Consider the following 15,000-nt stretch of genomic DNA (forward strand, 5'->3'; position numbering starts at 1 on the left):
AGAAGCTTATGAATATATATACGAAATACAGTCCATATCGTCATTACGGGCCCATGTATGCTGTAGACTTCTACATGTTTAACAGATCCATGTATAGAACTGCTATCTGCAGAGAGAGAGAGAGAGAGAGAGAGAGAGAGAGAGAGAGAGAGAGAGAGTGAATTACACATTCTTTTCCGCGGTTTTTCAGTCTATGACAGAATCACTATTATAAATATAAACAGGCGTGAACCATAGCGCCGACACGGGGCCATTATGTGTTACATGGAGCATATGGGAGGGCAATGGGCCGGGTGGGAGGGGGGAAGAAATCGATCTTAATGAGTAGTTGGCAACTCTTTGCTGTGGAGGAGCTATTATTTACTTCATTTACTGAGCACAAATTCCTTTTTTTTTTCCTTTTTTTATCTCAGCCTCTTTATTGATAGACATCAAAATTGTAGAATACAAAACTTGCTCCATAAATTTTCGCTTACTCTGGGAGAAAGCCTACAAAAATACTTTGATGCTGTTGTTGTTGTTGTTGTTGTTGGAGGGTTAGGACAGCCCTACGGAAAAGCCTACAAAGGTCTGATAAAGGTGTTTCGCGTTGAGTTAAAGGTACAGGAATTTTAGCATAAGATATTCATGATTTAGTTCCTAGAATGAAAATGTAAAGAATAAATAATGTGCATTTTAAACAGTACAGAACAATTATTTCTTATAAAACATAGCGTATTCATTTCAATTTTCGTTGGTGAAACACGCTGTTGATCGCAGACTTCAGCATACGTCCAGAGTATGCTGGAGGTCGGGTCACACCCTTGTTTTTCTAGGAGATACGGTGTAATCAAACATTTTCTTCTGTTTCTGTTGCAAAACAAATCTAGATGTAACATCATTCTATCAAGTAAAAATAAATTGCTATTCTGTAAATATTATCAAAATTCGAAAGGTATAGTCGAATTTTGCGTAACGAGGAAATATGAAATTTCGTCCACACATGAACATAACCATGACTAAACAGAGGAGAAAAGCTTTGTTTTATTAAATATGATCTATTGTTTTGTCATAAAGACCAAATTAAGTATCTAATTGTTTTTGTTTTTGTTTCAAACCAAGGCCATCGGTTTCACTAAAGCGAAAGATATCAATCAGCGGTTTAATTAATGCGAAAGCTAGAACTCGTATGTTTGACTAAATCAAAAGCTAAAATCCATTAGTTTAACAAATGCGAAAGCTAAAACTCATTGGTTTAACAAACAAATACTAAAAAGCAAATGTTAAAACCAAGTGATTTAACAAGAGTAAAAGCTAGAACACGGGTGTTTAATTACAGCAAAAGCTAAAACTCAGCGGTCTGACTAAACGAAAAACTAAAATCCATTCATTGGTTTACCAAACGCGATACCTAAAACACATTGGTTTAACAAAATAATATACTTTAAGTGATTTTAACTAAAGCAAATGTTAAAACCAAGCGATTGAACTAAAGAGAAATCTAAAACCCATTGATTTAACTAAACCAAAAGATAAAAATAGGTGGTTTAACTAGAGTGAAAGCTGAAACCCAGCGGTTTAAATAAAGCGAAAGGTAAAACCCGTTGACTTAACTAAACCATAAGATAAAAATAGGTGGTTTGAGTAGAGTGAAAGCTACAAACAACCAGCGGTTTAAATAAATCTAAGCTGAAATCCAGTGGTTAACTAAAACCAAAGGATTAAAAAATAGGTGGTTTAACTAGAGTGAAAGCTGAAACCCAGCGGTTTAAATAAAGCGAAAGCTGAAACCCACTGTTTTAATTAAACCCAAACATAAAAATAGGTGATTTAACTAGAGCGAGAGCTAAAACCCAGCGGTTTAAATGAAGCAAAACCTGAAACCCAGTGGTTTAACTAAACCAAAAGTTTAAAACATGTGGTTTTGCTAGAGCGAAAGCTACAACAAACCGGTTTGATTAAAGCGAAAGGTAAAAGTATGTGGTTTAACTAGAGTGAAAGCTAAAACCCAACGGTTTAAATAAAGCCACAGCTAAAACCGCGGTCTAATGAAAGCGAAAGGTAAAAAATATGTGGTTTGACTAAAACAAAACTTAAAACCCAGCGGTTTAGCTAAACCGAAAGATATAAACGAAAGCCGCCTCACAACTCGTAAATTCGCGGCCAGGTAACACGATCGGCTAATGTAATATCGAACCCTTAATGAAACAAGGGAAACTGAAATAGCCCTTTCGTTACTTCTGGCCAGTAGCGAACACATGCTGTCCCATTAACACCAACGGAAGAAAGGTCCAGGTAAGATGAGAGAGAGAGAGAGAGAGAGAGAGAGAGAGAGAGAGAGAGAGAGAGAGAGAGAGAGAAGGGGGGAAGGTGAGGAAGCTTTCATAGTCATTCATTATTCGTTCAGGTTATTCAGCGTGCCTTCACATTATTCATCATGTGTATAAGGGATGAATATATGGGTGTAATTCGTGGCAATTCATGAATCAGGCAATTGACCGAAACAGACAAGTCACATGTGATAGAGCATGAATAAATATCATCCTCTTATCATTAGTTTCAATATTGCTTCAAACAGAAGGAATTGTCATTTCTCTCTCTCTCTCTCTCTCTCTCTAACACGCACACAGAAGAGAGAGAGAGAGAGAGAGAGAGAGAGAGAGAGAGAGAGAGAGACGGGACTCAAGGGCTCTCGTGGTATCAAGAGTTGCACATTTCGAAAAGGGGGGAAGCAGAAAGCCCCTATGATTATGTTAACTTATGACAACACATGCGGGAATGAATCGTAAGAGGGGAATTCAAATCCCTCTTTCTCCCTCTTGCCAAGAGGCACTTCAGACGCCGAGGGGAAAACCAGATAATTTGTCAAAAGAAAAAAAAAAAGGAGGGGGGCAGGGGGGGTTTGTTTGAGTGCCGTATGCTATGACGCTAAATGCAATGTGTTACAGAGGTCAAGGTCGGAAGGAAGATGATTGGGCATGTGTTTTAACCTAAAATTCCTTTATACACCATTAGCAACTTCAACTACAATATAATTAAAAATATCTTATCTCTCTCTCTCTCTCTCTCTCTCTCTCTCTCTCTCTACTGGGAAAGACTACAATCCTTAAAATTATATAGTCTGAAAGAGAAGAGAACGCACATGATAATTCAGGCATGGAAACAGATATAAGGAATAGCAGAAAATATCATGGAACTAAAAATATCAGAAAGAGCAAGCAGAGGTAGATTAATAATGCCCAAAACTATAACAGGAAAAATAAGGAAAGCACACAGGACATTAATCCACTACGCACCAGCATCGATAATGCAGCGTCTATTCAATGCGTTGCCAGCTCATCTGAGGAATATATCAGGAGTGAGCGTAGATGTGTTTAAGAATAAGCTCGACAAATATCTAAACTGCATCCCAGACCATCCAAGATTGGAAGATGCAAAATATACCGGAAGATGTACTAGCAACTCTCTGGTAGACATTAGAGGTGCCTCACACTGAGGGACCTGGGGCAACCCGAACAAGATGTAAGGTCTGTAAGGTAAGGTCTCTCTAAATATTCTATATATATATATATATATATAATATATCTATATATATATATATATATATACTATATAATATATATACATATAAATATAAATGTATATGTGTGTATATATTAATATATATATATATATATAATATTATTAATATATATATAATATATATAATAATATACACAAACAAAATAGATGCATATATATATATGTATGTATGCATTGTGCGTCACTCTCCCGCATTTGTCTCTTAATGCGTATACATGCATACCGTGTGAATACTGACTACCAACTGTTGGTTGCAACTCCTTGAACCTATAATACATAGGGCAAACTCGTTTCATGAACAAAGACAGCATAACAGGAAGTCACTTGAGGCCAGAAAAAAAATCTATATGTTTTCCAGTTTAACAGGGATTCGTTTGAGAGAGAGAGAGAGAGAGAGAGAGAAGGACTGGGAGAGAGAGAAAGATGAGAAGGGAAAGAGGGAGAGATGAGAGAGAGACGAGAAGAGAGTACCATTTTCACAACCCAACAAGTTATGTTGTTGATCGTTCGTTGGGGTGATTTTATAAAGAAACGATTGTAAAATGTATATGATATAAAAAGTAATATGGTAGATAAAGTATCATCTAAAATATAGAAAGTATAGAAGAAATCATTATGAAAATATATAGAAAAGTATCAAAGCGTGATGAGAATTCATGACACAAAGTTGGAGGAATAATGGCAATATGGAGAGAGAGAGAGAGAGAGAGAGAGAGAGAGAGAGAGAGAGAAGATAAACGCTGACACGTGTGATTACGATGCGTGCAGAACAACACGTGTTCCATATTGACCCCGAAAGTCCTTCGATGGGCTGACCCTACTACCGCTGCCAGGCCCTTTCCTTTGCCCGTCCCCATTTCATGCCCCCCACCCCCAAATCAATTCCCCACCCTTACTCACTCGACACCCGACAAAAACAGATTGATTCATCAATTCCAGGGTCTATTTACTTCCCAATAATGTTCTCTCTCTCTCCCTCTCCCTCTCTTTCTCTCTCGATGTAACACAATTATCTGTGCGGTCGTTAAAAGGCATTTCTGAGGGGAGTCAGGAGGAGGAGGAGGAGGAGGAGGAGGAGGAGGAGGAGGAGGAGGAACTAGACTTCAAACATCACACTGTCGAATGAATACCTCTCTTAATGTCTATTTGAACGAGACACCAAAGGGCGGCGAAGAGATATACACTTCCAACGCAATGATTGATTGATTGTAACCACATACTGGCGGTACAGCAACAATGGTGATCCATGGCCAACCCCCTAGACGTATATACTATACAATATGGACTGAGAGATCACAACTAGTCCTTCCCTTTCTGCGCGAATCAATTATCCATAACTAAATGCGTAACTCGACCGTGAACGAGGAATGTAAATATGTACGTCCGTAATGCTGCGGGAAGACATGTTTCTCTTCATGTTGCTCTTTTAATGAGCATGCAGGTGTAAGCGTGGAGGGGGGGGGGCATGATTACCCCCTATAGGTGCTAAGGGGGGATGGGGGTGGAGACAGAGAAGGGATCCGTAATTGTCTTCATTTTAACCTATTATTCAGCTAACATGAAAACACCCCCTTCAATACTAATCTGAAACTATGCTTAAGAGAGAGAGAGAGAGAGAGAGAGAGAGATAAGTAGCTTTCACCAAATAATTGGGATGGGATGTCCTTGAACATACACGTATTGTCTTCCGTACACCCAAGATATCTCGTACGCACGAACCATAGACAAAGATTCCAGGATATTATGAAAGAGCAGCCATTAAGACGCTGAAGGACCCCCCTTACAAACAACAGCCCCGCCCATTTCCTCGTTATGTCGCTGATGTTGCAATTCGACCATAACTCTCGTCCACTGACTCACTCACCTACTTCATCGAAACCTCACTGTCGATTGACAGATATAGTATCTGCCCATGATTCAACTTCGAGCAAGCTCCTATTCACAGCCCATACACTCTTTCATTCGCTCCCTTAATCCCCAACTGACTCGCTTGGATCAAACGTTACTTTGTCAAGGAATCCATTACAAAACTTCAATAACTCAGGGATTCACCCAAAGATTCAGTGACTCACTCCACAGACACCTCACACCCTGGTAAGAAAAGTATCATCAGGTCACCCAATTTCCAGCCCTTCCCCTCCCTCAGACAGACAGACAGACAGATAGACGCACTCGCTCATTCCACTCGCCCACACCAGGGACACCTCACGCCCCTCGGAAACGATCATCAGGCCGCCACCCACTACGCCTGACGCCCCCGGGAGAGGCATTGTCCTTCGCACCATCAAGGCCCTAATCGTTGACTAATAGCGCGCACACACAGCGGAAAGGGGAGGTTCTGCTATACAAAGAGGGGACGGGGTGAGTGAGGGCTCTTCACTTCACGAGGGGGAAAGGAAATGAAAAAAATAATAATAAGATAAAGGGAAGATGATATATAATGAATATGAAATATATGGAGCTGGGACGATAGGCGGCAATTCGAAGAGAATGTTTGCGTAATCATTAACAGTTTGTATATTTCTTGCATAGTTTTGGTGTCTTTTCAGCGAACACACTGGGATTGGCAAATTATCACTGTCGTCATTAGGAATTTAAAAAAAATTAAAACAGCAGAATTGCAATGAGTCAATGAAAGAAAAAATTGTAAACCAAATTTTTCATAACAGCAGAATTACACAGTCAATGAATTTCCTGGAATGAAAAAAAAAATTGTACAAGGTTTTTTTTTTATAACTAAAGGCTAACTAATTCACTTCAAGTTAAGTATATCTTAGTTTAACCAGACCACTGAGCTGATTAACAGCTCTCCTAGGGCTGGCCCGAAGGATTAAATATGTCTACGTGGCTAGGAACCAATTTGTCACCCAGCAACGGGACCTACAGTTTATTGTGGGAGCCGAACCACATTATATCGAGAAATGAAATTTCTATCTCCAGAGATCAATTCCTCTGATTCCCCGCCGTTGCGCCGAGCCGAGAATCAAACTTAGGACCAACGGATTGGTAGCCGAGCGCGAAAACCACTCGTCCAACTAGGAATACTACTTCATTTCAAGAAAACCCTTGAAAGTAAAAGAGTTCCCGGATTAGCGACATAGATAATAAAACAGTTTCGATCCTGGGGACAAGACTGAAGATCTTCTTCCTCTTAGACAACAAGCCTGGTAAATACAATACATAACGTTGAGAAGGACTAACAAAAATAGTTTCTCCTCAATAAAAACTTAAATGACCTCTTAACGTAAATTAAAACGTGCTAAAATCTACGGTGTCATATACAGCCTTTTTTTTTAAAAAACGAAAATTAATATAAATACTCTATATTTTATGAGAAATACTGGTTTCTGTACTGTTTAACATGGACATTATTTATTTTTTACACTTTTCTTCTAATAAATAAATCATAAATATCCCATCCTAACATTCCTGTATCTTTAACTCTACGCGAAACACCTTTTTCAGACCTTTTTAGGCTTTTCCATAGGGCTTTCCTAACCCCCCCAACAAGAACAAGGACAACAACAACAACAACAACAAAACAAAGCAGTTTGTACGATTGAAAAACTGAATATTTTCGCCACTATATTTTGGCATAGTTCATGCACATTTTAGAATTGCATCCTGGATATAAAAACAATGCTTATATATTGAAGTGTCATAGCCAAGAACGGCTTACATAAAACTTAGTCTACATAGACAAACACACACACACAGTAAGTTTCCGACACAAGTAAAACATCTTTAAAGAAAAATTATAAATGAAATGGATGAGAAATCAAATAAATAAAAAACGGGGGCGGGGTGGTTGAAGAGACAGTGAGGTAAAAAGAGAAGAACAAGAGAAGATAAGATAATTGAAAGGTGAAATGGATGAGGAGTGTAATAGTGGGGAGAAAAGGAAAAAGATGATCAAGAGAGATAAGAAAACTGAAAAGTGAAATGGATGAAGAGTGTAATAGTGGGGGGAGAAAAGAAAAAAGATGAAGGATGAGGGAAGGATTATATAAAAAAAAGAGGTAGGAAAGATAGAAGGGGAGAGAGGGAGGGGAAACAGAGAAGCAGTAAGTGGTTTTCCTGAGAGCACAGAAGGGCGAGGGGAGCTGGAGGGGAAGGGGAGGGTGGGGTGTGAGGGAAGTTGACAAAAGCTAAAGTCAAAACACAAGAGGGAATCGATGGAGGGTGGGAGGGGCTGGGGGAGGGGGGGAGGGGAGGGGAACCGTCAGCTGCATGTAATCCACTCCAGGGGGAGGTTCTGGAGTAAATGAGAGAGAGAGAGAAGAGAGAGAGAGAGAGAGAGAGAGAGAGAGAGAGAGAGAGGAGTTACTAAGTGAAAATAATAAAAGAACATTATTCTCTAAGTTGAACAGAGATCAAGTTACTACCATATGCTATCAGGACGAGAGAGAGAGAGAGGAGAGAGAGAGAGAGAGAGAAGAGAGAGAGAGAATATCAATGGGCCTCTGCTCTCTTTCCTTAATAAGGATCTCTATGAGACGATATTGTAACATGAACGAAAGTGTAGAATATCCAGTATAGTATTATTTTCATTTAAGATGACGATATTCTTGAATAACACACACACAAACTATATATATATATTATATATATATATATATATATAATATATTATATATATATTTATATATAAAAAGCTACCCCAAGACAATTTGTATAATTGCAATTGTAACAATACACTTGACTACTCACTCACTTATCATACAATGTACTAATGTTGAGAATCCGGTAAGACTGAATCAAAATGTTCTATTGTTTCCCAGTTTGATTTGTGTACGTATAAATATTATCTGTACAGAACATCCTGTTAGGGAACAAAGTTTTCTAGAGGAAAATAAAAAAAAATTAAAAATATTGAGCACTATCCATAAATATTCTCGACGCCAACAATACTGAATTTTCATTTCTTACGGAATTGATATTTAGTATTGATTTTTTCGTTATCATCTACTTGATAAAAGTGAAGTATACATTAGTTTAACCAGACCACTGAGCTGATTAACTTTTAGAGAACATAATAATGTAGATGCGTTTATTTCTGTCAGGTTATACGCCTGCAAATATTTCAGCGGTATTAAGAAAGTGTGCTAATATTATGAACTGCAGAACAGATTTATTTAAAAGGGATAAACAATGACAGTATATAACGGATAAAACTCCCAGCTAATTAAATAGCCCTGAACAGATTTTTTTTTAATCTGTCAAGGTAAAGATTATAAAAGAATCTATTTTTAAATGACAGAATACATACACTAGGAGAAAGAGACTGATATCAAAACTCTCTCTCTCTCTCTCTCTCTCTCTCTCTCTCTCTCTCTCTCTCTCTCTCTCTCTCAAAAACAACCACTTGATCGCGAAGTGCGGGCACGTGGACGTTGGCACCAGTCAAGTGCCACATATACACCTGTCGACACACCTGCCGGCGTTGGCCAATCAGTGGAAACCTTAAGAAACAGATGAACACATACTATCTCGCATACTACAGGTGTTAAAGAGTGTCCTGGGGGCTGTTATCAGCACTGTTTGATTCGCCGACAAAAGACAGCCCTTGTCAAGGGTGACAGCAGGTGAATGAAAAATTGATAGTGCCAGCAAATTCTGTAAGAGAGAGAGAGAGAGAGAGAGAGAGAGAGAGAGAGAGAGAGAGAGAGAGAGAGAGAGAGAGAGAGAGAGAGAGCAGTTTATACCCACAAGAAAGAGCAGAAAGCGAGCTTTAAAAATAAGCAGAGAACTTCATTACTAAACAACCCCGTAAAAATGATGAGATGACTGCAGACAGATATAAGTATTAGCGTGTCATCGTTTAGCCAATTACATTCTAAAAATTCGGACCGAATTATTATGAAAAATATGCACTAAATGTAATATATGATACAAGTATTCTACAACACTCAAGTCTAATGCAATATGAACAAAATGCTACACAAATAATGCACACCGGAATCGGAGCTACTGATTACAAGAAGAGGCCACTCCAATGCACGTTCCTTATCAATCGCGCACAGTAGCAGCTGCTACTTCAAATGCTACTTATAATGGACTAGACTATAGAAACAAACAACATGTCGTTGCTTGAGAGGGGCTGAAATGGAGAAGCGTTTCGCAATGAGGACAACAGAGAGAGAGAGAGAGAGAGAGAGAGAGAGAGAGAGAGAGAGAGAGAGAGAGAGAGAGAGAATTATTCTGACACTATTAGAGTACAACAAACATTCTAGAGAGAGAGAGAGAGAGAGAGAGAGAGAGAGAGAGAGAGAGAGAGAGAGAGAGAGAAACTCCATTCCCCACTACAGAAGCACTAAGCATTTTGACAGTATTACAAAGCACAAGAGAAGTATACTTATAAAAAAAATATATACACTACATTGATATCGCCGTACGCACAACCACACCTAGTACATACAGCTATTATAGACATTCAGCAAAAGAATTCTTATCACCACTTCGTCCCTTTCGACATAGCTGATGGTGCAATCGCCCCGTTCTCCATTAACCCACTTCATATCAATTTAACGACAAAAGAAAAAAAATCATATATAATATATACGAGAAAGTGCAGGTTGATTGATGTCAGGTATCTAGACGTAAAACTGAACAGATCATCTCTGAACACGATATCTGTTCGGAAGTATTTATGTATACATTTATGTTATGTGTACTTATATTGTATATATATTATTATATATATAATCTATATATATATATATATATAAAATATATATATATATATATATAATATATAATATATAATATATATATTATATAAAATTGTAACATAAATATATTTAATATACGTACCATGTGTAATAGCAAGCGTATATATAATTATATAATATATTATATATATATATATCCTAATATATATAATATACTCCAGTTACGTACCACAAGCGTATAGTAGTATCAAGCGCCAAGAAATATCAATAAAAACATTAGCGCATATAAAGCGAGGAGAAAAATCAATAATAAAATTATACTCGTCAATATAAGAGCACGCAAGATGAATATAGAATACTACCATTGACGAATGAAGCACAGAAATGAAAATATAATGAATCATTAAGAAAAGAAAAGGTAGGAAGTAGACATAAAAGGAAGACCGCAAGAAGATAATAATAACAGAATAAAGAGGGATGGATGAAGAAGGAGGGGAAGGGGGTTGAGGGAGGGAGGGAGGGAGGAAGGGATGGCCATCATCATCTCTCCTCCTTCGTCAGAACTTCTCCCACGCCCCAGCTCCACACTTATACATGTCCACGCACTGGCGACCCCCTAACGCAAATCATCTCGAGTCTTGGCCCGTGTAATTGTCAAACCCCTCTTCCTTATCTCTCTCTCTCTCTCTCTCTCTACACAAGACATGCGTACACTAAATACACACACACACATATATACACATACATACATATATGCATACATATTACGTGTTATTTGTATGTAATTTCTTATACCCATTTACCAAAAATTAGAAAATAAAACTAAATTTCAGGGTTGCTTTCACTTCTCTCTCTCTCTCTCTCTCTCTCTCTTCATCTTCTCTTTCTCTCTCTTCTCTCAAAAACAAATAATCTATCATGAAAAATGTAACAATACTTCTAATACTTTTAATCTTTTTTTTTTTTTTTGTATCATCCTCTAATTTGAAATTCCTGAACTCTTTTTGAACTGCTGCCGAAACTTTCTACATTCAAAAGCTCCTCATTTTGGTTGAGATGCCGCCACCCCTCCAATCCACGCAAACTCTCTCTCTCTCTCTCTGTACTTTCTTTCGTCATCCTGCTCGAACTGATTGGGGTCCGCCATTCTAAAGAAAATGGTTCAGGCCCCCAAAAGAAGTCGAAGAAGACAATTCCTCTGTAGACCGAACCATCTCTCCTCTCTGTTCCGTTACGAAATAAAAGATAAGAAAAAATAAGGGGGGTTTAAGGAAATATCTCTCTCTCTCTCTCTCATCTCTCTCTCTCTCATCTATATCATATATATATATATGCAAGCATTTATGTGTGCGTGCGTAATGCGTGGAAGAGGCTAGCGAGTAAGTTTATGACACAGATAGTTGCTCTCTCTCTCTCTCTCTCTCTCTCTCTCTCTCTCTCTCTCTCTCTCTCTCTCTCTCTCTGTAAGCCAAGCCTGACTGGACCGAGGGGGAAATTCACTGATAGTGAAGTTTGTCATAATTCCCACGCCACTAATCGCTGTCGTGGTCTTTCCCGATGTCGTAAACCTTTTGAGATGAGATGACTCGGATGCTGCATCTAAAGTCCGGGATAAGGAAATTAATGAGGCTGATTTCTAAATAAAAAAAAATTTATTAAAAAAAAAATAATAAATAAAAATTGGGGGCGATGAACTGATTTAATGTCATTTAATGTCATTCGCATTTGTATATTGATCTGAAACACCTTAATGTGTCTATATAGGAGACCTGGAGATTATATAAATCGAGGGCTTTTAGTACTTTATTTAGTATTAATATCAATGAAAAATAAGCGAGCATCACAACACGCGGGAAAAAAAAAATCTACGAGAATCTACAATTCCATGACTCAAACTGCAATGACAGGCCGGATGCTGAGAATGTGTACCTGGACTGTCAGGAAATCTATCTCGCCTTCATTTCCAACAGTGCAAAGAGGTCATTCGCGTAACAAGACGTCTTACAAATCAGTGATGACTCGGAAACTCCGCAAAATAAAAAAAAAGTCGTTCTTTGTGCTTTTTCTACGATATTGGATGGCGTGGATTGATCAACAGTCGTGAATAAATAGTAGCAGTAATAATGAACAATAAATGAGTTGGTATTAATAAAGATAAACAATGTCCCAACTAAATACACAAACGGTGCTGCATCTAAGATACTGGATGGCGTGGACTGATATATACTCGTGAATTAATAATAATAATAATAATAATAATAATAATAATAACAACAACACAAATGAGAAGATATCAAACTACGTCCGGTGTTGCATCTGAGGTCTATCCCCGGAAATGGTCTCGGTGGGTGGAATGGTACAAATAAGCATAACACAGACAATAATCACATAGTTTATAAGAAAAGATCAAATACTTACGTTGGCTGTCAATTTTTTATTTGGGGGGTAGGGGAAGCGAAGCATGAAAGAAAAAGGAGACGAGTATTCAGAAATAACAACAGAGCAGAATGAACGAAAACATGGCAGAGAGAATGAGGGTCAAGACTGAATATCTTTATTATATTATCATCATCATTTTACCTCGTATCTCTCACTAAATGGAAAATAAATTAAAATAATCCCGCTTTTCTCGATTCTCGCCGACATTGAAATCAAAATGAGTGAACTAAGTGAGGATGGGAGTTAAAAGCGTTTCTCATTTTTGTCTCCTCTTTATAACTGTCGCTCCTTTAACATTATTTTTTTTTTATTTAATTTTCTCATTACAGAGAAACCTTGGCAGGAGAGTATAGAATTTATGCAAAAGGCCAAGCACTGAGACCTATGAGGTCATTCAGCACTGAAACGGAAACTGATAGGAAAAGGTTTGAAAGAAAGCCTCAAAGCAGTTGGAATATGAAAGGAGTTACAGTAAAAGGAACAAAAGGGATCGCAGCTAGGGGGCCGAGAGCACGTTACAAAGAACCTTCAGCAATATGCCAACAGTGCACCGCTTGAGGTGCACTGACGGCAACGAAAACTTTTTCTACAAGTATAATTTTCGTTTATTTTTTTAAATTGTTTTTTTACTGAACGGCAGTCTCTCTAGGGATTTTTTTTTTTACCCAGATAGGGAAACGCCAGAATGATCGATAAATCAATCAATTCCTAATAAGAGAAGTGACATGGTGACAACGGGAAAAAGTCATTGGCGACAAATATGAATGAGAGAGAGATGCGCATTGTTGTTACTGACGGAGACGAAACTTGCACGATACGTAAAAAAAAAAAAATAATAAATAAATAACATATGTACGACAAGGAAATCGAAATGACAGAAGCAGAATTATTACAAGTTTTGCATCAGAAAAAAAAAGTTAATCAATAAGATGACAATAAATAAAAAGGAAATCGAAAACAAAAGTACGACAAGGAAATCTAAACGACAGAAACAGAATGATTACACTTATCAAACTTTTCGAAAAAGTAAAAACAAAGATAATCCACTAATATGAGAAATAAATAAAACATAAAAGTACACAAGACGTCTTGGAGGAAACGTGAACCTTAAGGCTCTAAGACCAAATATGATTAAATCGAATAAACTAGAGAAAAAAAATCAGCTTTCCAACTGTAGCTGGTAAAAATACAGTAACTTCGGCTAAACGGGTTCATTCGCGAATATTAGTTTCATTAAAAAAACGGAAGTACAGAAAATATGAAAAATGCTAGTACATGACAAAGATTATATATTATATATATTATATATATATATATATATATATATATATATTATATATATATGTGTGTATATATGTCAGAGTTCAGTTCTTCAGCTTTCAGAATCTTATAATTTTTCGAATTTAGAGCATATATATATATATATATATATATATATATATATATATATATATATATATATATATATATGATATATATATATATATTCCGAAATCGACAAATTATAAGAATCTGAAAATATGAGAACTGACACTGTGGCATTTGTTAATCAGGAATAAATTAATCAAGCTTATTTATCCTAAGTCATTGAATATAAAAGAGAACATTGATAAGGGAATCCTCAAAGTCCCTTATTCAAAGAGATATCATAGAATACTACAAGAGTATCCCACAGAAGAATAATTTAAAAAAAAGGGCATCAAAGTAGGCTACACATAATCAACTCATCTACTATATAGAACAGGTGGATGCGTATGTACATAGGCATATACGTTTATCTATACATGCGATATAAACATACGGTACATGTCTACCTCAAGAGGGAAAACGACTATAGGGTCACTAAAAAGAGCCAACAGGTCCTTCAACTGGGATGGGGGAGGGGGAAATATGTAAGAAAGGTCAGGAAATGAAAATGCCCAAATAATATAACAAGGCAAGAATTGTACACACACAGATATCACACGTCATATCATAGGAGGGAGCAAATACCCCTATTTCATAGATCATGCTGCTGGCGAGAAGGGTAAGGGTAGGGTAGAAGAGGAGGTCAAATGCCCCCCTGCTACCTGCCTAGCCTTACCTGTGTCGAGAAGGGTGGGTCTGTGGTTGTGGGGGTCGTGCAGTGGGTACGGGATGGTCGCGGGCGTGCCGCTGGGCTGGTTCTCGCGCTGGGCCTGGGAGAGGTCGACGGGGCGATGGGCGGCGGTGTGTGGACCCAGGTGGTGTGAAGTGGGCGGCAGTGAGCCTGTGGCGTGGCTCTGTGGGGGCTGGCTACAGACGATGGGGGATAGCCGCCCACGGGCGTTCCTCCTGCGTGACCATTGAC

General features: G+C 37.9%; 1 protein-coding gene across 1 annotated transcript in view; it reads right to left on the reverse strand.

Moving 5' to 3' along the window:
* Positions 1-15,000, reverse strand: part of LOC135226588 (recombining binding protein suppressor of hairless-like) — a 150,651-nt gene that overhangs the window by 67,839 nt on the left and 67,812 nt on the right. The window contains 2 exon segments of the mRNA XM_064266280.1: positions 14,755-14,938; positions 14,941-15,000. The exon segment at positions 14,941-15,000 is cut by the window's right edge and continues 30 nt beyond it. Of these exon segments, the coding sequence (XP_064122350.1) occupies positions 14,755-14,938; positions 14,941-15,000 (244 nt within the window).

This window comes from Macrobrachium nipponense, chromosome 14 (assembly GCF_015104395.2).
Source record: "Macrobrachium nipponense isolate FS-2020 chromosome 14, ASM1510439v2, whole genome shotgun sequence".
In the NCBI taxonomy this organism is placed as follows: domain Eukaryota; kingdom Metazoa; phylum Arthropoda; class Malacostraca; order Decapoda; family Palaemonidae; genus Macrobrachium; species Macrobrachium nipponense.